The following is a 23,753-nucleotide window of genomic DNA, read 5'->3' on the forward strand; positions in this document are numbered from 1 at the left end:
GGGTGTTCCACATTATTAAGCAGAGCACCATTTTCATGCAATATGGGGAAGAAAAAGCCTCTCTCTGCTGCCGAAAAGAGTCAAATAGTTCAATGCCTTGGACGAGGTATGAAAACATTAGATATTTCACGAAAACTTAAGCGTGATCATCGCACTATTAAAGAGATTTGTGGCTGATTCAGAGCACAGATGGGTTCTTGCAGATAAAGGCACATTGAGGAAGATTTCTGCCAGATCCATGCATCGGATCAAGAGAACAGCTGCTAAAATACCATTACATAGCAGCAAACAGAATATTTGAAGCTGCTGGTGCCTGTGGAGTCCCACAGACATCAAGGTATAGAGTCCTCCAAAGTCTTGCAACTGTGCATAAACCTTCTATTCGGCGACCACTACCCAATGCTCACAAGCAGAAATGGCTGCATTGGGCAGAAAAATTAATGAAGATAATTTTCAAACAGTCCTGTTCACTGATGAGTGCTGTGCAACACTGGATGGTCCAGATGGATAGAGTAGTGGATGGTTGGTGGACAGCCACCCTGTTCCAACAAGGCTGCAACGTCAGCAAAGCAGTGGTGGTGTCATGTTTTGGGCCAGAATCGTGGAAAGAGAGCTGGTCGGTCCCTTTAGGGTCCCCGAAGGTGTAAAGATGACCTCTGCAAAATATGTGGCGTTTCTGACTGACCACTTTCTGGTACAGAAGGAAGAACTATGCTTTCCGTCATAAAATGATCTTCATGCATGACAATGCACCATCTTATGCTGCAAAGAATACCTCTGCATCAATGGCTGCTATGGGGATAAAAGGAGAGAAAGTCATGGTGTGGCCTCCATGCTCCCCTGACTTCAATCCTATTGAGAACCTTTGGAGCATCTTCAAGCAAAATATCTATGAGGGTGGGAGGCAGTTTACATCCAAACAGCAGCTCTGGGAGGCTATTCTGACATCTTGCAAACAAATTCAAGCAGAAACTGTCTAAAAACTCACAAGTTCAATGGATGCAAGACTTGTGAAGCTGCTATCAAATAAGGGGTCATATGTTAAAATGTAACGTGACCTGTTAAAATGTTTAAAGAGTTAAAATGTTGTTATAAGTTTGATTGAAATAGCTTTTGATTTCGGTAAATATGCTGCAAAACACAACAATTTTCAGTTCTTTACAACCTATAAAGTGTTTTGAAATTTACTGTGTGTAATAATTTGGAAGAGTGCATTATAAGTTTTTTTTATGTTTAAAAAAAATACTGTTATCATTAGGAGGTTTGTACAATAAAATTTGAATTGTACTCTTAATAGTTGATAACATGTGAATTATGCTGACTGTTATTTATATCAATTATTTAGGTAAATGAGAAAAATATAATTTGCTTAATCATTTGGAACAGGGTGGTATTATTTTAGTTTTTTTTTTTACTTCCCTCCACCTTAAAGATTTCAGTTTGTTGCTCAATTGAGTTGTACAGTTTATCAGTTTATAGGTCACATTAAAGGCTGGAAAAAGTATTGAAATTATTTATCTTTGTCTCATTTTTAACATCACAGAAACCTGACATTTTAACAAGGGTGTGTAGACACACACACACACACACATATATATATATATATATATATATATATATATATATATATATATATATATATACACACACAGACATTAACTTTAATAGAATCCCAGTCTTAATTCGTAGGGTTCAATATTGAGTTGGCCCACCCTTTGCAGCTATAACAGCTTCAACTCTTCTGGGAAGGCTGTCCACAAGGTTTAGGAGCGTGTCCAAGGGAACGTTTGACCATTTTTCCAGAAGCGCATTTGTGAGAAGGCCTGGCTCGCAGTTACATAGTTACATAGTAGTTGAGGTTGAATAAAGACAATAGTCCATCCAGTTCAACATGTGTAGGAGTGTATGGCCGTAATCATCTCTCATACCCCTGAATGTTCTGATCCTTGAGATATATGTCCAAGAGTCTTTTGAAAGTAGCCATACTTCCCGCAGAAACTACCTCTTGTGATAGTGAATTCCACAATCTTGTAGCCCTAACAGTAAAGAACCCCCTGCGTTGCCTGAGGTTAAAGCGCTTCTCCTCTAATCGCATTGTATGCCCTCGAGTCCTCATGCAATCCTTTCGACTGAATAGCTTTTTTTCTATGCTGAGATCACCATTGAGGTATTTATAAATTGCTATCATGTCCCCTCTCAGGCGTCTCTTCTCCAGGGAGAATAAATCAAGCGATTGCAGACGCTCTTCATGATTAAGGTCCTCCAATCCCCTAATTAGTTTAGTTGCCCTTCTCTGGACTCTCTCCAGCTCCAACACATCCCTCCTGAGGACTGGCGACCAGAACTGGACAGAATACTCCAGATGCAGTCGGACCAGAGTTTTATAAAGTAGTAGGATTATAGTTTTATCTCTGGAATACCTCCCTTTCTTTATGCATGCTAATATTCTGCCGGCTTTGGCAGCTGTCGTTTCACATTGCATGCTATTGCTTAGTCTATCCTCTACCAAGACTCCCAGATCTTTCTCCATTTTTGATTCCCCCAAAGGTTCCTCCCCCCCCCTAAAGTATATTGTGCTTTTATGTTTTTAGTCCCCAAGTGCAAAACCTTACACTTCTCCACATTAAACCTCATTTGCCATGCCGTTGCCCACTCTGTTATTTTGTTCATGTCATTCCGTCGGATATCTGCTTCATGCTGTGCAGAATTTGCCCTGCCCAATTTTGTGTCATCTGCAAAAACTGATATAGAACTACTGATCCCGTCATCAATGCTGTTTATGAATAAATTGAACAAGGTTGGTCCCAGGACTGAGCCTTGGGGGACCCCACTTACCACCCCAGGCCAGTCTGAGCATGCGCTATTTATTACCACGCTTTGGACATGCCCTTTTGGCCAGTTCCGTATCCAAGAGCAAACCTTGCGGTCAATGCCTGCAGACCTTATTTTATAAATTAAGCGCTTGTGGGGAACTGTATCAAACGCCTTAGCAAAATCCAGGTACACCACATCCACTGGTCTGCCCCTATCTAGCTCACAGCTCACCTCCTCGTAGAATGTTAAGAGATTGGTTTGACAAGAACGCCCATTTGTAAACCCGTGCTGATTACTGCTGATGATGTTGTTGTCTTTAGCAAACTCTACGATATAGTCCCTTATCATCCCCTCCAAAAGTTTACATACTATCGATGTCAGACTGACAGGCCTATAATTTCCCGGGACATTCTTCTGCAATTTTTGGAATATCGGTATCACGTTAGCTTTCCTCCAATCCCCTGGTACATTTCCTGTTATAATACTGTCAGCAAAGATCAGGAACAGTGGTCTAGATATAGTTTTACTAAGTTCTTTGAGTACTCTCGGATGTACGCCATCCGGGCCTGGTGATTTATTTGTGTTCATTTTATCCAGCCTTTCCCTGATTCCATAGTGGTAAGTCCTGTGCATTACTACTAACCATACAGTCATGGTCAGTGTACCCCTCCTTTTCCTGTGTAAAGACTGAGAAGAAAAAGCGTGCAGCACGGTTGCTTTTTCAGTGTCCTCTGTAACCATCCTCCCATCATCATTAATTATGTGTGCAATATGCTCTGCCCTAGTTTTTTTGCTGTTGATATATTTAAAGAATTTCTTTGTGTTCTTTTTACTATCCTCCGCTATTTGTCTCTCAAAGTTGATATTAGCCATTTTGATTTAATATTTACTTTTCTTATTTGCCTCCTTGTATTACTCGAAAGCCGATACTGTGCCCTCTGATTTATATTTCTTGAAGGCCTTTTTTTACCCCTAATAATTTTTTTACGGTTTAGCCAGCCAGGTTTGGCTTTGTCTCTTCTAAATTTATTCCCCATAGGAATGCACTGCGAGATGCATTTGTTTAATATGTTGCTAAAGCATTCCCATCTTTCCTCTGTGGTCAGTGTTCCTAGGGTTTGGTCCCAGTTTACCCTTTCCATCATTGAGCACAATTTGGGAAAGTTTGCCCTTCTGAAGTTTAGGGTTCTTATGTTCCCCTCTTGCCTTGTTATATTGTTATTTACGCTAAATGTGATCATCCTGTGATCGCTAGAGCCCAGGTTGTCCTGGACTCCTACCTCCGAGATTAGGTCTGGGTCATTAGTGATCAATAGATCCAGCACTGCATTTTCTCTAGTAGGAGAATCCACCAACTGAGACATGTAGTTGTCCTGTAAGGTTTCCATGAAGAGACGGGCCTTCTGTGAGTGTGTAGTCCCCTCTTCCCAGTCAATGTCGGGATAATTGAAGTCCCCTAATATGATGACTAATCCCAGTTTTGCCACTTTACCCAACAGTGATATAAATTCCAGCTCTACCTCCGCCCTTTGGTTGGGTGGCCTATAGCAAACCCCCACAATTACTTTTCCCTTTACTTCTTCCCTATGGAGTTCTACCCACACGGATTCTAACTCCATACTCATCCCTTCCATAATATCACTCCTCTCTATCACCCTTACATTATTCTTGACATAGAGACATACCCCTCCCCCTCTTTTTCCTACCCTGTCCTTCCGGTACACCGAATACCCTTGGATATTGGCCAGCCAGTCATGTGAGGCGTCGAACCAAGTTTCCGTTATTCCCACAAGGTCTATGTCCTCTTCGTGTACTAACATTTCCAACTCATCCATTTTATTAGCTAGGCTCCTGGCATTTGCATATACCCGTCTTAGTTTGGTGGAAGTTGATAGTGAATGGTGATTATTTTTATTCCTATTTGGTCCGAGATTTTCCCGCACAGACCCCCCAATTGACTTTATGGAACTACTGTCGCTGCTGACTCTAATACTGCCCTTTGTCCTTTGCTCCCTCCTGATTGACTCTACTTCTGAGCCATCCCCCCGTCTCCTAGTTTAAAAGCCCTTCCAACTTGGTGGCCGTCTTTCTCCCCAAAAGAGCTGTACCATCCCCATTAAGGTGCAGCCCATCCTTACTAAAGAGCCGGTAGCCGACTGAGAAGTCAGCCTAGTTCTCCAGGAACCCAAACCCTTCCTTCCTACACCAGTTCCTCAGCCACTTGTTAAGTTCCCTAATCTCCTTCTGCCTCTGTTGTGTGCCTCGAGGTACCGGCAGTATTTCAGAGAAAACCACCTTGGAGGTCCAATTCCTCAATCTATTCCCTAAGTCCCTGAAATCGTTCTTTAGGATCCTCCACCTTCCTCTTACTTGGTCATTAGTGCCCACATGCACCATGATTGCTGGGTCACCCCCAGCCCCGCCCAATAATCTGTCTACCCGATCCACTATGTGCCGAACTTGAGCGCCCGGTAAACAACATACTGTTCGGCTACCGCGATCGTTTCGACAGATTGCCCTCTCTGTCCTCTTGATAATTGAGTCCCCCACTACCACAACCTGTCTAACCTTTCCTGAGTCTCTGCCCCCCTGCTTCCTGGAATTGTCACTCCCCTGGCAGCTGGGGGAGGGCGCCTGCTCCAGCACTGCCACCCCTGAGCTGATATCCCCATCAACATGCAACTTGGCAAATTTGTTAGGGTGTATCAACTCAGGACTGGCCTCCCTGGCACTCTTCCCTCTACCATTCCTAACGGTCACCCAACTGCCTACCTCTGATGCCAGTGTCTCCTCTACTCATCCCTCCTCTATGCCGGCCCCTGCCAGCACCTGATGGGTAATGTCCAAGCTCCTTTCCAGGTTGTTGATGCTACACAGTGTTGCCACTTTGCTCTCCAGATCCAGGATCTGGGCTTCCAGAGAAACAAGTTGCTCACATCTTGCACAGCAGTATTCGCCCTCAATTGGTTCATCAAGGAACGCATACATGCAGTAAGAAGTGCACTGAGTGGCATCCCCAATCCTGTCGGACCCTCTTTTCTTTGGGGATAATTAGTAACAACCTGCTATTCCTTACCTACACTACCTCTATCTCCCCTGATACTAACGCTAAGATACTCACCAGTCGCTAAGATACTCACCAGTCGCTAAGATACTTACCAGTCCTCCCAGGTACTCAGTCGCAGAGCACGGTCAGTCAGTCGCAGTCATTCTCAGAGCACGGTCAGTTGCAGAGCACGGTCAGTCGCAGTCAGTCGCAGAGCACAGTCAGTCGCAGAGCACAGTCAGTCGCAGAGCACAGTCAGTCGCAGAGCACAGTCAGTCACTGTTTCTGCTCTAATTCATCCTAAAAGTGTTCTATCGGGCTGAGGTCAGGACTCTGTGCAGGCCAGACAAGTTCCTCCATTCTAAACTCCCTCATCCATGTCTTTATGGACCTTGCTTTCAATCATTCAAATTTGGTCTCATCTGACCATATTACATTTTTCCCTGTGGTCTCAGAATATTCAAGGAGCGATTAGGGTGATCCAATGAGACTAAAATTAAATTAGTTGGCCTCAACACTCTGATGGAAATCCAATACAGCTCACCATCCAAATAACACAATTCCTACTGAAAAGTAAGGAGGTGGTAATATCCTGTTATAGGGGTGTTTCTCTGCAGCAGGGACAGGAGCACTTGTCAGGAAAAAAGGATGGGACAAAATACCATCAAATTCTTGAGGAAAATCTGCTGCCCTCTCCCAGAAAGTTGTTAATGGGAAGAAGGGTTACCTTCCAACATGACAATGACCCAAAGCACACAGCAAAAATGACCACGCAGTGGTTGACTGAGAAATAGGTGAATGTCCTTGCATGGCCTAGTCAGAGCTGAGACTTAAAAGAATTGTTTCCCTAACATAAAAAAAAAAAAAAAAAGATCCTGTTTCCTTAACCCTTTCACTGCCAGGTCCATATGGACCTACAGCACTGCTTGCAGCTGTCCAGGTTCATATGCCGTAAAGACCTCATTTCTCCTCCTGCTCTAAGTTCATGGTCACTTCAATGACCATGAACCTATAACAGAATTCTTCACATAATGTCCAATCCCCCTCCCCTGTACCAGCCCCTGCACCCCCCATCCATCCATCCCCCCTGGCGGCATCCCTCCCTTTCCCTTCTGTCACCTGAAGTGCTGATCGGCACTGTGTCCAGCCAGCTGTCATGATTAGCGGGGGGTGAGGTGGGTGCTGGTGAAGCTGGGTCTTGGGGGGGCTTGGTAAACATGTGTTTACCTGCCCCTCCCTGAAGTGCAGTGGACCGAGGCAGCCATCGCTACCGATGGCTCTTGTGTCCACTGACAGCTCGGATGATGAGCTGATCACATAGTAAATCAAGTGTTTATTATGTGTCAGACTGTCAGTTTATGAATGAATAAGGGGTCTCTATTCAGAATCCTTATTTCATTCATGTAAAGTGCTGCAGAGAAAAGGGACTGTTTAGACCTCTGATTCCTCATCAAAAACAAAAAAACAAACAAACAATGGGTGGTCCAATTTGGCCCGCTTAAAAAGCAGACAGGAAGACCCGATCGGTCTGCTTGTGTGAAAGGGCCCTAAGGCCTTGTTCACACCGGGCATACACAGCGTACCTTTACAGGGATGCAAAGGTGTTCCATGTATCCCTGCTCAGGCAGTCCCATTGACGTCATTTGGGATGTAGCAACTGCACGAACAGAGCCGTCACTCCCAATTTGACATCCATGTAGGTCTGTGTGCATGTCCCTGAGCTCACACTGTCTGCGTTCGGGGTCGTGCACCCACACCAAAACGGATGACAGATTGGAAACAACAGCTATGCCTGTGCAGCCGTTGCATCCCAATTGACATAAATGGGACTACCTGTATGGGGACACATGGAACACCTATGCATCCCTGTGCATCCCTGTGCAGGTAAACAGGGCCCTCCATGGGCGTACACTTTAGTATGCCACATGTGAACGGTGCTTTAGTAGTACTTTAGCAGGAATTTTGCAAGTTATGTTGTGTTTACAGTGGGTACGGAAAGTATTCAGACCCCCTTAAATTTTTCACTCTTTGTTATATTGCAGCCATTTGCTAAAATCATTTAAGTTCATTCTTCTTCCTCATGAATGTACACATAGCACCCCATACTGACAGAAAAACACAGAATTGTTGACATTGTTGCAGATTTATTAAAAAAGAAAAACTGAAATATCACATGGTCCTAAGTATTCAGACCCTTTGCTGTGACACTCATATATTTAACTCAGGTGCTTTCCATTTCTTCTGATCATCCTTGAGATGGTTCTACACCTTCATTTGAGTCCAGCTGTGTTTGATTATACTGATTGGACTTGATTAGGAAAGCCACACACCTGTCTATATAAGACCTTCCAGATCACAATGCATGTCAGAGCAAATGAGAATCATGAGGTCAAAGGAACTGCCTGGAGAGCTCAGAGACAGAATTGTGGCAAGGCACAGATCTGGCCAAGGTTACAAAAAGATTTCTGCTGCACTTAAGGTTCCTAAGAGCACAGTGGCCTCCATAATCCTCAAATGGAAGACGTTTGGGACGACCAGAACCCTTCCTAGAGCTGGCCGTCTGGCCAAACTGAGCTATCGGGGGAGAAGAGCCTTGGTGAGAGAGGTAAAGAAGAACCCAAAGATCACTGTGGCTGAGCTCCAGAGATGCAGTCAGGAGATGGGAGAAAGTTGTAGAAAGTCAACCATCACTGCAGCCCTCCACCAGTCTGGGCTTTATGGCAGAGTGGCCCGACGGAAGCCTCTCCTCAGTGTAAGACACATGAAAGCCCGCATGGAGTTTGCTAAAAAACACCTGAAGGACTCCAAGATGGTGAGAAATAAGATTCTCTGGTCTGATGAGACCAAAATAGAACTTTTTGGCCTTAATTCTAAGCAGTATGTGTGGAGAAAACCAGGCACTGCTCATCACCTGTCCAATACAGTCCCAACAGTGAAGCATGGTGGTGGCAACATCATGCTGTGGGGGTGTTTTTCAGCTGCAGGGACAGGACGACTGGTTGCAATCGAGGGAAAGATGAATGCAGCCAAGTACAGGGATATCATGGACAAAAACCTTCTCCAGAGTGCTCTGGACCTCAGACTGGGCCGAAGGTTTACCTTCCAACAAGACAATGACCCTAAGCACACAGCTAAAATAACAAAGGAGTAGCTTCACAACAACTCCGTGACTGTTCTTGAATGGCCCAGCCAGAGCCCTGACTTAAACCAAATTGAGCATCTCTGGAGAGACCTAAAAATGGCTGTCCACCAACGTTTACCATCCAACCTGACAGAACTGGAGAGGATCTGCAAGGAGGAATGGCAGAGGATCCCCAAATCCAGGTGTGAAAGACTTGTTGCATCTTTCCCAAAAAGACTCCTGGCTGTATTAGATCAAAAGGGGGCTTCTACTAAATACTGAGCAAAGGGTCTGAATACTTAGGACCATGTGATATTTCAGTTTTTCTTTTTTAATAAATCTGCAACAATGTCAACAATTCTGTGTTTTTCTGTCAGTATGGGGTGCTATGTGTACATTCATGAGGAAGAAGAATGAACTTAAATGATTTTAGCAAATGGCTGCAATATAACAAAGAGTGAAAAATTTAAGGGGGTCTGAATACTTTCCGTACCCACTGTATGTGCCCTATTCTAGATTTTAGTGTATTTTTAGTGAAAATAGCGATATGATAAACATTTGCGGGGCCCAAAAAATCAGGAGCACTTTTATTTTTTCTGCAGGACATGTGATTTCAAAAAATGTCTGCTTTGAGGGCCAGTTCACACTGGTGCGATAAAAACATAAAGAAGGGCACACCGACCTAGTGCATATCCTCAGAGGTTTGTTTGTGAGTAGCCATTTTTATGTTATATTAATTAAGCCAAATTATTGAGGATAATGCGCTAGGTCGGTGCACCCTTCTTTGTGTTTTTTGTTTTCAGTACTGTTGGACTACCCCAGTCCTTTAGGGCAGTGAGTCCCGTGGGAAGAGTGGTCGGGGAGCTTGGATTTTGAGCGCAGGAGAAAGGCATTTTATACACATATCATTTTGGAGCACACTGGTGCAATGCCAGACATCACATGTGATTCACACTGCATTGCTGTGCAGATCACATGCAATGTCTGTGCGATGCGATTTCAGCCATACAAAAATTGTATGGCTGAATTTGCATCGCATTCGGACCAAACTCATGCAGGACCTTTTTTTTTGTCCGCACCAGTATCGGATCGAATGGGTGTTAACACCTAAGCAATTCGATTCCTGTCTGAAATCACAGTTTGCACTGCGATCTGAAAACCTATTTGGGGGTGTCATTAACTTTGTATTGACACCCGCAGCAGTTAGAGGACAGTGGGAACTGCCGGTGATTCAGGTGTGATGCGGGAACCTGCACTGGATTCGCAGAGATTCCCACATAGCACCAGTGTGAACCGTGCCTGAAGGGACTTTCCTGTCTGGAGAATTTTGAGAAAGAAGCTGAAAATTATTCCATACAAAGTGCAGATGTTGCAAAATCTGACTGACCTTGACAAGACAAAGAACTTTGAATGTTGTGCTGAAACGCATTTCCTGTTGATCTAGCGGAGCTGAAACAGCGGATCACAGCCACTATCACTGCACTTGATTCAGATATCTTACCTTGCGTTTGGGTGGAAAATGATTACCAGGTTGATGCGTGTTGTGCGACTAAGGGTGCACACATAGAACATCTGTAACTGTCTCTAAATAAAACTGAAACATTCCCCTACATTTCTGTTACAGGTAACATAAAATATCTTACATTGTTCTTGTTGTATGGTGCAATAAAACTGTATACTTCTTTATGAATCACCTCTTTATGAATTTCACTTTTTGAATTGAATTACTGAAATAAATCAACTTTTTGAGGATATTCTAATTTTATGAAATGAACCTGTGTATATATATATATATATATATATATATATATATATATGTATATATATATTTTGCCTAAGGAACATTTGTGAGGTCAGGTGCTAATGTTGGTCGAGAAGACCTGGCTTGAAATGTGTGTTTCATCCCAACGGTGTTCAATATATTTAAAATCAGGGCTGTCTGCAGGACACTAGAGTTCCACCACACAAAACTAGTGAAACCATGTTTTTATGGAGATGGCCTAATTTAAAGAGAAACAGTCATGCTGGAACAGAAAAGAGTACTTCCAAACTGTGGCCAAATAGTTGGAAGCACACAATAGTCTAAAATTTCTTTGTATGCTGGGATATTGACCATATTCTCCACGCAATAATCTGAAAGAGTTTCTACATAACTTTGACTTATTGGGATTGATTTACTAAAACTGGAGAGTGGAAAATCTAGTGAAGCTCTGCATATAAACCAATCAGCCTGCAGGATTTTTGTCAAACCTTAACTGAACAAGCTGAAATTAGAAGCTGATTGGCTACAATGCACAGGTGCACCAGATTTTGCACTCTCCAGTTTTAGAAATTAAACCCCACTGTGTAGGTGTGATAGTCAGGTGTCCATAAACTTTCGGCCATGTAGTGTATGTTAGCATTTATCCAAAGAAATAATCATCTGAATGCAAACTGCAGTCTACCGTACAACACTATTTAACATTTCATTGAACTGCAAAACATATAGCTTCTGGCAAAAAATCTCATTAACTCTAGAGTTTCACCTCCAGCCAATCTCAGTTCTATCAGAAGTTTCCAAATTTCAGAAATCACCTTCTCTGTACCATCTATGAGGGAAGTGCTGACTGGTAATTTGGAGGCAGTACATGATATACAGAGACAGTAATATAAGCCTCATCAGGCAAGAGCTGCTCATTTCATTATAATATTACAGCTTTGAAACATAAAGTTCCGCTTATTTTTTCCACTCACACACATGCCTGGAATGGATCACACTGTGTAATTCAGTCAGTGCTCCAAGCACAGAACACATCAAACTCCAGTATTTCATTCCTTTGCTGCCAACAGGGAATATAATATACTGCCGATGACCCAGAAAAAGATATAAAAATGTAGAACAGCACATATTACTCACTAATGTACCTGTTTAAGAACCCAATTTAATGCCTTCTCAAAATAATCTCCGATCCAGTTCTCCAAATTATGTCTGTGCGCTTCTGGCTGTCCCCGGAGCCAGGAGCGGATCAAAGAGTTCCGATCAGTGTTTTCGTCGCTACATAAGAAAATCAAATGAAGTTATTTCAAGAAAGGCAATAATGGATGATCAAAGGTGCTCTTGGTAGAGTGTGAGTTTGATTACCTCATGAAAATCATTCCCATTCTAGATATGGTGGCTGGAGAGGCACTGCTCAAATCGTGTGTTTCAAAGATAAAGTTAACATTGGGACCAAACTGGATTCGTTCTCCACTGGGCATGGTGAGAAGCCGGTTATCGTCAAGTACAGAATTTAGAGACTCAATCCACTCTGGATCAATATCACCATCACAGATTATCCAAGAGTTGATATCTAGTAAAAGCAATACAATAAAGTGCGGAATTAAAAGCAGGTTTTTAAGTAATCCCCTACCTAAAGAAGCTATTTTAGCTTATATGAACTTATTGCCTAAACCAGGGAAAAACCCCTCTCTTTGTTCAAATTATAGGTCCATCTCCCTATTAAATACAGACACCAACATTTTTTTTTCAAACTCTTGGCCTCCAAATTGCAAGACCATATTGCATCCATAGTTCGCTCTAATCAAACTGGTTTCATGGTAGGTCGAGAGACATGAAAAAACACCACTAGAGCCCTTAATATTCTGTACTGGGAAAGACATGGGCCAGAAAAAGTATCCTATCTGATATGGTCACTGATGCAGTAAAAGCTTTTGACAGTGTGAGCTGGTTGTATATGGAAGAATTGGTGCACATATTGGGCCTGGGTGAACGAATGATGGATTGGATCCTAGCTTTATACCACTAGCCTGAAGCTCAGGTGAAGGGTAATGGCACACTATCCATTCCCTTTACGATTGGTAATGGAGCCCGGCAAGGGTGTCCCCTGTCCCTATTGTTTTTTGCATAACTTTGGAGCCCTTCTTACTGCAGGTTAGAAGCAATAAGGATATTAAAGGCATTCAAATAGGCTCAAGAGAACGCAAACTTTCTGCTTATGCGGATGATATCTTATTTTTTGTCTCTCAGCCAATCACCATTCTCCCAGTTCTAATTTCTGAGTTGCACAGATTTGGGCAATGGTCCAACATTAGAAATATTAATTGGAAGTATTTTGGATTTGACATAATTTATTTTAAAGCCTTGCCCCCCCCCCCCCCCCTGCACCAATCCCTCTGTTTCGTGGTCTGAATCAATCCCTGCCATATCGGGGGATAGAGTGGGTGGGGACCTACAGACATGGCAGGGCCTTTCTCCTATCGGATTGGGGAGGATAAATGTGTAATTTAAATGAATATTCTCCCACAATTAATTTACTTATTATATACTATTCCCACACACCTCCCTCTTCTTTAGAGGACTAAGGAGAATCCTCTTGACATTTATTTGGCACAGGAAAAATCCCAGACTAGCTTATACAATGCTACAAAGACTGAAGGTAGACAGAGGCCTGGGCCTACCTAACATAGCTTTATAATACAAAGCAATGGCACTGGTCTGCATAGAGAATTGGCTTTACAACTAAGATAAAAACTATGGCAGGCAGAAGCCTGGCAGGTGCCCCTTGGATACTAGCCACACAGAAGGGGCTTTCCATCCTCACCTACCCCAACAACTTTGAATGTTTCAGATCCATTGAATATGAACATTGACGTAGCCCCAGACCTCCCCACTGGCATTGTTAGGGGGCTTCCCTTCCCTGCAAACCAGGTGAGGACTTATTCCAGACATGGTAGGTGGATGGAAATACTAAATGTGCCACGTTTGCTCCTGCTTAAAAATACTGCCTCTAGAGGCTATTAGACAATCTCTAGGGGTCACCCCTATGGATCTATGGAGATACTGACAACTATTTAATTTCACTCACAAAGCATCCCCTAAATAACAAATGTTTTCTGTATTCACTCTTTTTGAATCTCTATGCATAAAAGAGCAGAATATGGGACATCCTCTTTCCTATATGTATAAACTCTTACTTATGTTATACTCTGAACAGGGTACATTTCTCCACATATGGTGGTCATGTCTAAAAATTAGGATAATTTAAAAATCAATCTCCCCTTTATTCAGAAGACCACCCTTAAACCAATTAGAAGTACACTTTGATACTACCTCTTGCACGACACTCCCTCATCCCTAAAATCTTATAAGAATGGGAGGAATTTTTCGGAAACTGCTCTAGACTGGTGATAGCATCCCGAGACAAGTTAATCCAAAAGTTCTTACACAGGGTATACTACACCCCCTCAGAGACTGCACAGAATCTACCCCCAAAGGTCCCCCACTTGTATTAGATGTCTCGTATCGGAAGGTACATATTTTCATTCCACTGGTTCTCTTGTAGGGGGCCGGAGCACACAGGGGGGCCCACATTGGGAGGGGGACTCGTGATGAACGACATTTACAGAAATCTTCCTGCAGCAGCTGAAAGTTGATCCCTCTCCCTCCTGCCAGCTTTTATCTGCTATGAAAGAGAGACAGTTGTCCCTTACTAATCCCCCTCCTTGTGTGGGCCCCCTCCCAGCACTGGCTCTAATGTTATCTCTGCTAGGTGAGTTTGTTATCTCTGTAACTCCTTGTCCTAGCCTGTATATTTGTTTCATCTCTCTCCCCCATTGCTCTGTCTTCCTGACACAGCTGATCAGCTGCATTCCAATGGGGTGAAGAATTTACTGTTACACTGGTTCCATAGCGGTCTCATCTTGTCCCAGTGCAGCTTAGTGTGCTTTATGTAGCTGGGCTTCCCACTCCTCTCCCCCAGACTGCTTCCTGATCTATGCTACTTTTCTACTTCTCCCATACACTGTCAAATTCCTCTGAATCCATGTATAAACTCCTTCTATTTAACCATTAACTAACCGATTTGGCAGTAGTAAATTCCATTTTTTATCTTGTATCTACAGGTAAGCCTATAATAGGGCTTACCTGTAGGTACAGTGTATATTTCCTAAACGTAGCAGCTGGTGATCGCACCAGCGCATGTGCACTGTGCTCTCAATGGAGGACATACAATCCATTGAGAGAGCTGTGCTGTGACCACGACACACGCACGCATGCGTGTGAATTACATCATCACAGTTTGGTCAAACGACTGGAGCCGAAGAAACAAGAGAGAAGACCAAATGAAGATGGAATTCCTCTTATCATCAGTTTGGCCAAACGACTGGAGCCAAAGAAACAAGAGAGAAGACCAGATGAAGATGGAATTCCTGAGGGGGCGTGGAGACCACGCAACAAGCTGGCCGCACTGTGAGAGAGCTCTGCTCCTTGCCCAGGGAGAATCGCCTATAGATTGACACCAACCGCCGCCTCGCACGCCTAGACACCTTCCCCTCGTGTGTGAGATCCTCCATGACACCCGAAGATGAGGAAGGACCGTCCCGGAGCCCTGCACGTAAAGAAATTGCCGGCCTACTTTCCTCCTCTGCAGCCGGCGGGACTTTGGCAAGATGGCGGCGGGAGACCAACCTCGCCGCCGCCTCTCCACTCTCTAGCGGCGGAAATACCGTGCTTAGAACTGACGCCGATGGAGGAAGCGGACAACAGCTCCCACCGCTCCAGATCTCCACGCACGGACTCGGGGGACAGCACACACTCGCTCAGGAGCCCTGTGAAGTCAAAGCCCCGCATGGAGCCAGACCTTAGGCGGGGGATGATGGACACAGGAGCCCTCAATCCATCACAGGTACCACCTTCTGGTTCTTCTCCTCTACCTGACCCTATAGCACAGTTCCCCACAACAGGCCAACTGATATCTGATGTGACCATGAAGGAGATGATGATGTTCTTGAAAGCCTCATTACACGCTGACGTATTCACAGCGGTTCGTGAATGTCGAGCAGAGGTGCACGACTTGGGCCAAAGGGTGCACGCGAATGAAAATAAGCTGTCTGAAGTCACAGTCTCTTACAATGTTTTGATGGACTCCCACAACTCCCATACGGAAGACCTACTCATGATTAAAAACAAACTGGCGGACCTGGAGGATAGGTCACGCCGAAACAACATCAAGATAAGGGGGGTCCCCGAAACTGTCACTCAACAGCCCCATTATGTGCACTCCTTGTTCAAAGATTTGGTCCCATCCCTGACTTCTGCTGACCTGACAGTGGATAGGGTCCATCGAGTTCCGAAACCCTCCTTCCTCCCACAGGAGGTCCTGAGGAACGTAATCCTCAGAGTTCACTTTTATCAAGTTAAGGAGCGTATACTGGAGGCTTTCAGGCGCAAGGACTCTATCCCACCTCATGCACAGTCCCTGCTGTTACTACCAGACTACTCCAAGCACACTCTTCAACAGAGACGGGACTTGTCCACTATCACTAAAGCTCTCCGCAACCATAATGTGGCCTACAAGTGGAAGTACCCCGCTAAACTGCAAGTGACGCACAATGGCTCGACACACCTGATCACATCTCTGGACCAGGGCGTCAGAGCTCTGAGGGATTGGGGAATTGTGCCCCAGGATGACCATCATCCGCCACCGGCAGACCCCCACCACCCTCCTACTGATCCTAAGCATGTTACCCCCGACTGGCAAGTCGTTCTCCCTCGGCGTAACACCAAGCACAAATAACAACTATAGGTGTCGCACGTACGCAACAACTACTTTGCCTCCCTGGGCATCCCTTCTGGTACATTCCACCGTACCTGCCCCCTGCTGGAAAAGGCAGCATGAGCTGTAGGACTTTGACTGGTCCACACTTTTTATCTTTTCTAGTTTTTGTTTTTGTTTTGTTATGTGTTTTTTGCTCTCGCCAAGTTGCTCGCGACCCTCGCTGTTCTTGGATTTACAAACCCTCATGTATTCCTCCTCTAGGAACATGGCACTTTGGAAACCCTCTGTGGACATATGCCCCATTGGTTCTGAATGCCCCGCTGCCTCCGCCTTCATGTTTTCTTCAGCTGCACTTACCTACACCCTCTGGATGCCCCCTAGTGGGAACACCTCAAGATCTGCTCCTATTGGTTACCAACTTCACCGGAAGCCTTCCCTGCCTGCCCCGTGGACCCTAACTACGTCCCTCGCACAGAGTCTCCCGACCCATGTCAATTAAGTTTATGTCCATCAACGCGCGGGGATTGAACCACCCCGCGAAGCGGAGATCACTTTGGGAAGACGCCCAAAAACATCTTGCGGATATTGTGGCTGTACAAGAAACCCACTTTCACAAGGACAAGACTCCCTTCTGCTCACACAGGAACTTTCCCCATCTCTTTCTTGCCTCCAGATCTGAGAAGAAAGGAGGAGTGTTGCTGGCCATTAATGCCAATGTTCCCTATGAATTACAGGAATCATATCTGGACACAAATGGACGGTACATCATCCTAGTGTGTAAGCTTTACAATGTGTTATACACAGTAATTAATGTTTATGCCCCTAACTCGCACCAATCGAGATTCTTGAAGCGTCTTTTTCGCCTAATCTCCAGGGTGCGACAAGGTGATGTAATTTTGTGTGGTGACCTGAACATGGTGCTTGACCCCGCCCTGGATTCATCTGGCTCTGGCAGGAGGGGACCCACGGTTCTGCGCGGGCTCCTTCTTGCAGAGGGGCTATATAATGCATGGCGATGTCAACATGCGGAGAAACGCTCTTACACTTTCTATTCCTCGAGACACAACTCATACTCAAGGATTGACTATGCACTAGTGGACAGACTATCACTACAAAGCGTGACAAATTCGGCTATCCATGACATTTCGTGGTCAGACCAAGCAGCAATTACACTGTCCCTCTCCGGGAGTCCCAGGGTTGCCTCCTCCCGCGTTTGGAGATGCGACAACTCTGTCCTCCAGGATGTGGATTGTAGGAACAGGCTGACCCAAGAATTAGAGCATTATTTTGAACTAAATTGACCTTCCGACACGAACCCATTCATTAATTGGAATGCCCATAAGGCGTTTGTGCGGGGACTGCTGCTGCAGGCTGCTGCCCGCAAGAAGAAATCCCGCTCTGCTCAATTTGATTCCCTGCTTGCTGAAATCAGGGAATCTGATAAGGAAAACCAATCCCGCCCTACACCAGCTCTAGCCTCCCAACTTTCTAAACTACGTCACCAACTTAGGGAACTATTCTGCGTAGACCATGACCTTTACATGAGATGTCTTAAACTGAGATACTACGCAAACCATAACAAGGCTGGAAAATCCTTAGCGCAGAAACTTAAAACTCGACGGACTAAGGCTACCATACCCCATGTATTCCACCATACCACAAAACAAAAAGTAGAAAACCCCCAAACTATTGCTGACACATTTGCGGAATACTACGGGTCACTATACAACCTCCAAGACGACCCCCAAACCCCCCAACCCACTGAGTCCATTATCAAAGAATTCCTGGATTCTCTCAACCTTCCTCAATTGTCCCGGCAAGACTTAGACTTTCTCAACAGTGACTTTACGCCCGACGAAATCCTCCAGACGATCCGATCACTTCCCTCAGACAAATCCCCGGGTCCTGATGGCCTCACGAACGAATATTATAAATCATTCCACTCCATCCTCCTACCCCACCTACACTCCCTATTCACTACAGCTGCCTCAACTGGAGAATTTCCTTCGGAAATGCTCACTGCTCATATTGTAACTCTGCCCAAACCGGGCAAATCCCCAGACTCACCGCCCAATTTCCGCCCAATCTCGCTCTTAAATTCGGACGTAAAGATATATGCCAAAATGTTAGCTAAACGACTATTTGAAGTCCTCCCCTCTGTAGTGCAACCCGACCAAACAGGTTTTACTAAAGGTAGACAGGCGCCGGATGCCACCAGGCGTATTATTAATATTATCCACCATGTACGAAGCAGCAAATCCCAAACCCTCTTACTATCGATCGACGCTGAAAAAGCGTTTGATAGGATACATTGGGGATATATGAAAGCCACTCTAGCTAAATTTGGTCTCCAAGGTCATATCGTCTCTGCAATACTAGCCCTATATTCTAGACCTTCGGCGAGAGTTTTCACATCTGGTTTTTTGTCCAAGGAGTTTGCTATTCACGACGCGACAAGGCAGGGATGCCCTCTGTCTCCTGCCATCTTTAATCTGATGATGGAACCTCTTGCCGAAGTGGTCAGATCACATCCCCTCATCAAAGGCATGGTGGCCGATCGAGTGTCCCATGTGATCAACCTATTCGCGGACGACATTGTTTTGATTATCAATAATCCCCTGATCTCTCTCCCAATTATTCATGACCTATTATCACACTTTAGTAAGCTATCATACTACAAAGTGAATTTTTAGCAAGTCCTTGATATTGGATTTGGGAATCAATACCCACACCAAACGCCACCTGCAGCAGCGGTTCCCTTACACTTGGACAGCAGACACGATTCCTTACCTAGGTATCCACCTTACAGCTGATCTAACTAAAATTGTGGATATAAACTTTAAACCCCTTATTGCAAAGATCCGCCAGAACTTGCTCCGCATGTCTAAAGTGGGAATGTCATGGATAGGCAGGATTGCCTCGTTTAAGATGATGGAATTACCCAAAATCCTATACCTCTTTAGGACTATCCCAGTCCATGTACACCAAAAGTACTTCAAAGAACTACGGAGTATTCTCCGACAATATGTATGGATGGGGAAAAGACCCAGATGCTCACAGGCACATCTGGTGAAACACAAATCGGTGGGAGGGGTGGGATGGCCGATACTGGAGGATTATTACACAGCATCCCTACTGACACAAGCTAAACGGTGGTTTCACGAATCCACGGAAGCCCTCTGGGTCAAACTTGAGGCGGCCCTGGCGCTTACCCCCTCATTGCATCTGCTCCTTCTGGCGGATTCATGGAGACCACTGTCCCTCCGTCCACTCCCTCCCTCAACACAAGCCACGCTGCTATCATGGCGACGGCTTGTTGCTTCCTCAGCTCATAGATCATGCCCTGCCAGCCTACGCATACCAATTCAAACCCTTGAACTCCTAATACCTTATCTAAAAACCAACAAGTGGCGTGATCATGGTATTTATTGGGTGGACGAACTCATGTCGGGTCCTGCTACCAAATCTTGGCAGGAGCTGGTCGATACATACAAATTACCCACCACTGTCCACCACACATATCAACAGATTGGTCAATTCCTTCGCAAATACCCTCTCCCGGATGTTCAGGTGACAATCAGTGCCCGAGACTTCTTTACAACCCCGGTTACAAAAACGAAGGGCATATCGTTGTTCTATGATACACTAGGGGACAAATCTATATTCTCTAAGACACCGCCCATGATACGTTGGGAAACTGACTTCGGGACACAATTCCCACAAGCCTCGTGGATCAAGTCGTTTAAAGCAGTGGCAGTGGCAACTCATTGCACAAATCACTGGGATCTCTCCCAAAAGATAGTGGCATGCTGGTACAAGACCCCAGTCATACTGGCGAAGTTCATTCCGTCATACTAGCCATTGTGCTGGAGGGGTTGTGGTCACCCAGCCAACATCTTCCATATATTTTGGTCATGTGTGGGCATTTCCAGTTTCTGGAAGAAAATATTCCAAATCATGGCTGCAGTGTCTGGAATACTGAAAAAACCCGACCCCGCCTTAGCGGTCCTCCACTTAGGGGTGCAGGACTATCCGTGGGAATTCCGAACCATTATGGTCCATCTACTTCTGGCCGCCAAGTTATGTATAGCTAGACATTGGAAGGACAGCTTGGCCCCTAGCCATAACAAAGTATTAGCACAAGTCAACCTGACTTACCAATATGAGCGCCTGCTTGCGGCTAGGACTAGGGACAATGTTACGCCTTTTGACAAACAATGGGCAGCTTGGGTTCATTGGTACTCCTCCTGGCAACATGCCTGTCATGACACAGAAGTTTAATGCTCTGCTTTGTTTTGCATCGTTTTGTTCCTATTTCCTTGATTTGACCTCACACTGGTGATTGTATTTTGTATTCTGTATTTGTATTTGGTTCTTGACTGAACCTGGTCACTGATCATAGCTACTAAGCTCCGCCTTGTCTTGAGCGAGAGTTTACTTGTTCTTTGTTATTTGTGTATGTGTTCTCTTGTACTTTGAAAACCCAATAAACATTATTGAAAAAAAAAAAAAAAAGATGGAATTCCTCTTTGAAGTGACAGCACACCACTGGAGAGATCTGTTTTTTAGGTTAGAAAAATATAATATGGGCTCATTCCCACAGGTACTCTGGCTGTGTGGAGGGGTTTGGGCTGAACCCACCTGTCATTCTATGGAGATGCAGCGCCTGTACGGACACAGCCGCGGGCCCTAATTGGATAGTTGTGCAGGTGAGCGGTCCCAAATGCACACTGTCTGTGTGTTCGGGCTGTACACCTGCATCCCCACGTCTGTCAAATTAGGACCTACAGCTGTGTTCATACAGCTCCAGGTGGCTCAGGCCACAAAAATTAACCACTGATTCAACCTGTACTAGAGTTGCCACCTCATCCCTTTAACCGGTTGCCGACCGCCGCACGACTATATACTGCGGCGGTCAGCCCCGGCCAGGCAGAGTGACGTATCGGTACGTCACTCGCCTGTCACTGACTTGCGAGCCTATCGCGGGCGGGGGCGCGCCCGCCGAGGCGCGCGCCCGCCGCGGCTCGTTCACAGGCAAGTCAGTGCGTGTGACCGGCGGACTCGATGTCCGCCGGCCACACTACGATCGCTCCTGTGAAGGGAGAAAGACAGAGCAGCTTGTGTAAACAAGCTGCCTGTCAGTTCTCCCTGTGTAAAAGTGAAGATCTGACCGTTCTACTATGTAGAACGGTTGATCTTTGCTTTTACACCAATAGCCATGTCCCTACACAGTAGAAAGCACGCCCCTAGGACACACTTAACCCCTCCCTGTCCAATAAAGTTAACCCCTTCCCTGCCAGTGTCATTTTTGCAGTAACAGTGCATATGTATAGCACTGATTACTGCAGTAATGTCACTGGTAACCCCAAAAGTGTCAAAAATGTCAGTCAAGGGTCCGATCTGTCCGCCGCAATGTCGCAGTACCGAAAAAAAAATCGCAGATCGCCGCCATTATGCGTTAAAAAAAACACCAAAAATGACAAAAATCTTTCTCTTTGTTAGTAAACGCGATAACTTTTGCGCAAACCAATCAAAATACGCTTTTTGCGATTTTTTTTACCAAACATAGGTAGCATAAAACAAATTGGCCGAAAAATGTTAAAAAATTTTGATTTTTACTTTTTTTTTGGGGGAATTTCATATAAAAAAATGTGAAAAATATTGTTATTTTTGCAAAATTTACGCTCTTTTTTTGTTTATAGCGCGTGATCAAAAAATCGCACAGGTGATCAAATACCACCAAAAGAAAGCTCTGTTTGTGGGAAAAAAAGGACGTCAAATTCGTTTAGGTACAGCGTCGCACGACCGCGCAATTGTCCGTTAAAGTCACGCAGTAAAAAATCGCAAAAAAACCCCTGGTCCTTTAGCAGCCAAATCCTCCGGGGCTTAAGTGGTTAAAACAGAACACAAATTAATTACACAGGTTCTGAGGCTAATTTAATGCAGAGAAGGCTCCGAGTTTAATTACCACCTTAATCAGCCACAGAACCTGTGTAATTAATATGTGTTCTGTTTTAAAGGGATGAGGTGGCAACCCTAACCTGTACAGACGACAGAACCCATGTGCATGAGCCCAAGACCTCATTCACACACAGAGATTTATCAACTCTGTTTAGATTTAGCAGGAATTCTGTGAGTTATGTTGAATTTGTGTCTGCAAATAATGATTTTATTGTATTTTTATCTGAATATAGCTTTACTATTTTCTTGGGGGGGGGCCCTGTCAAGTAGTCTGTACATGACCCCACGATTTTCTATCCGCAGCCCTGGCTCCCAAGCCCAGAGGGAATATAGGACAATTAAATGGTACAGAGTGGTGCAGCTTTACCTGCAAAGAGTTGAGCAAGAGGAGCGATCTGCGCTGCTTCGTAATAAATGAGGTTCGGCATCCCTAGCCCTCCCCGAGTCTTAGGTTTATAAAGAAGGTATCTGTTCAGTCTCGGTTTGACTGAGCCCTATATAAACTTAAACTTAAGTAGAAGGTGGTGCAGGGAGTGCAAGAAATACGGGGGTACCAGAACAAACAGCACTCTGAAGGGGTAGAGCAGTTTTGGCAGGAGAGTCATCTTTACTGCATATCATATATTCGGCCCAGCCAAGAAAGGTGTGATTTGTTCCATGACTCCAATAGTCGAGTCAAAGTTAGTTGGTTCCTTATAAAGCCGAATATGTTGAGGTAAGCTTAATCCCAAGGTATGGAATGGAGTCCGACCATTGGAAGGGTGTCTTCCGTCAGGGAAACATTTAGCATGCGGGACATGGCCTGGTTAACATAAAGACCCACTCCAATATCTTTTCATACTGTTTATAAAGTAGAGCTTACCCATACAGTTCTTTTTAAATAGCCATTAGTATTAGGTCTCATGACCTCTTCCAGCGGTTCCTGGCACATGGTACTTGCTCCTTTTCTGTACATCTGTTCATAGAGATTTGGTAATTCTCTTTGAATCAATCTTATCACTACACTGAATTTCTTGTCAATATTGATGTGCTTATAGTTTAGATGACATGGCTGAGAGCAATCAAGAGTTTATAATGTGAAGAGTGCTCATATTGAACCGGTCGCTGCTCATTTGACTGTATTGCCAAATATTGTTATCCAGATGTACCTTGTATACCAAACGTAATATGTTATTTATTCTGTGAACCTGTCCCCAAACAATGGACACTCAGAAATTTCTATAATACTTCCTAAAAAGCACTAAATGAGTTTGAAACAAAGGCTCACTGACCCTGT

General features: G+C 44.7%; 1 protein-coding gene across 1 annotated transcript in view; it reads right to left on the reverse strand.

Annotated features, from left to right (window-relative positions):
* DYNC2H1 (dynein cytoplasmic 2 heavy chain 1) overlaps positions 1 to 23,753 on the reverse strand; it is an 807,725-nt gene that overhangs the window by 596,267 nt on the left and 187,705 nt on the right. The window contains exons 38-39 of the mRNA XM_082246437.1: positions 12,103 to 12,310; positions 11,886 to 12,015 (exon numbers count right to left, since the gene is read on the reverse strand). Of these exons, the coding sequence (XP_082102563.1) occupies positions 11,886 to 12,015; positions 12,103 to 12,310 (338 nt within the window). The remainder of the gene's footprint in view (positions 1 to 11,885; positions 12,016 to 12,102; positions 12,311 to 23,753) is intronic.

Source organism: Pelophylax lessonae (assembly GCF_965119305.1).
Source record: "Pelophylax lessonae genome assembly, chromosome: 2".
NCBI lineage: Eukaryota > Metazoa > Chordata > Amphibia > Anura > Ranidae > Pelophylax > Pelophylax lessonae.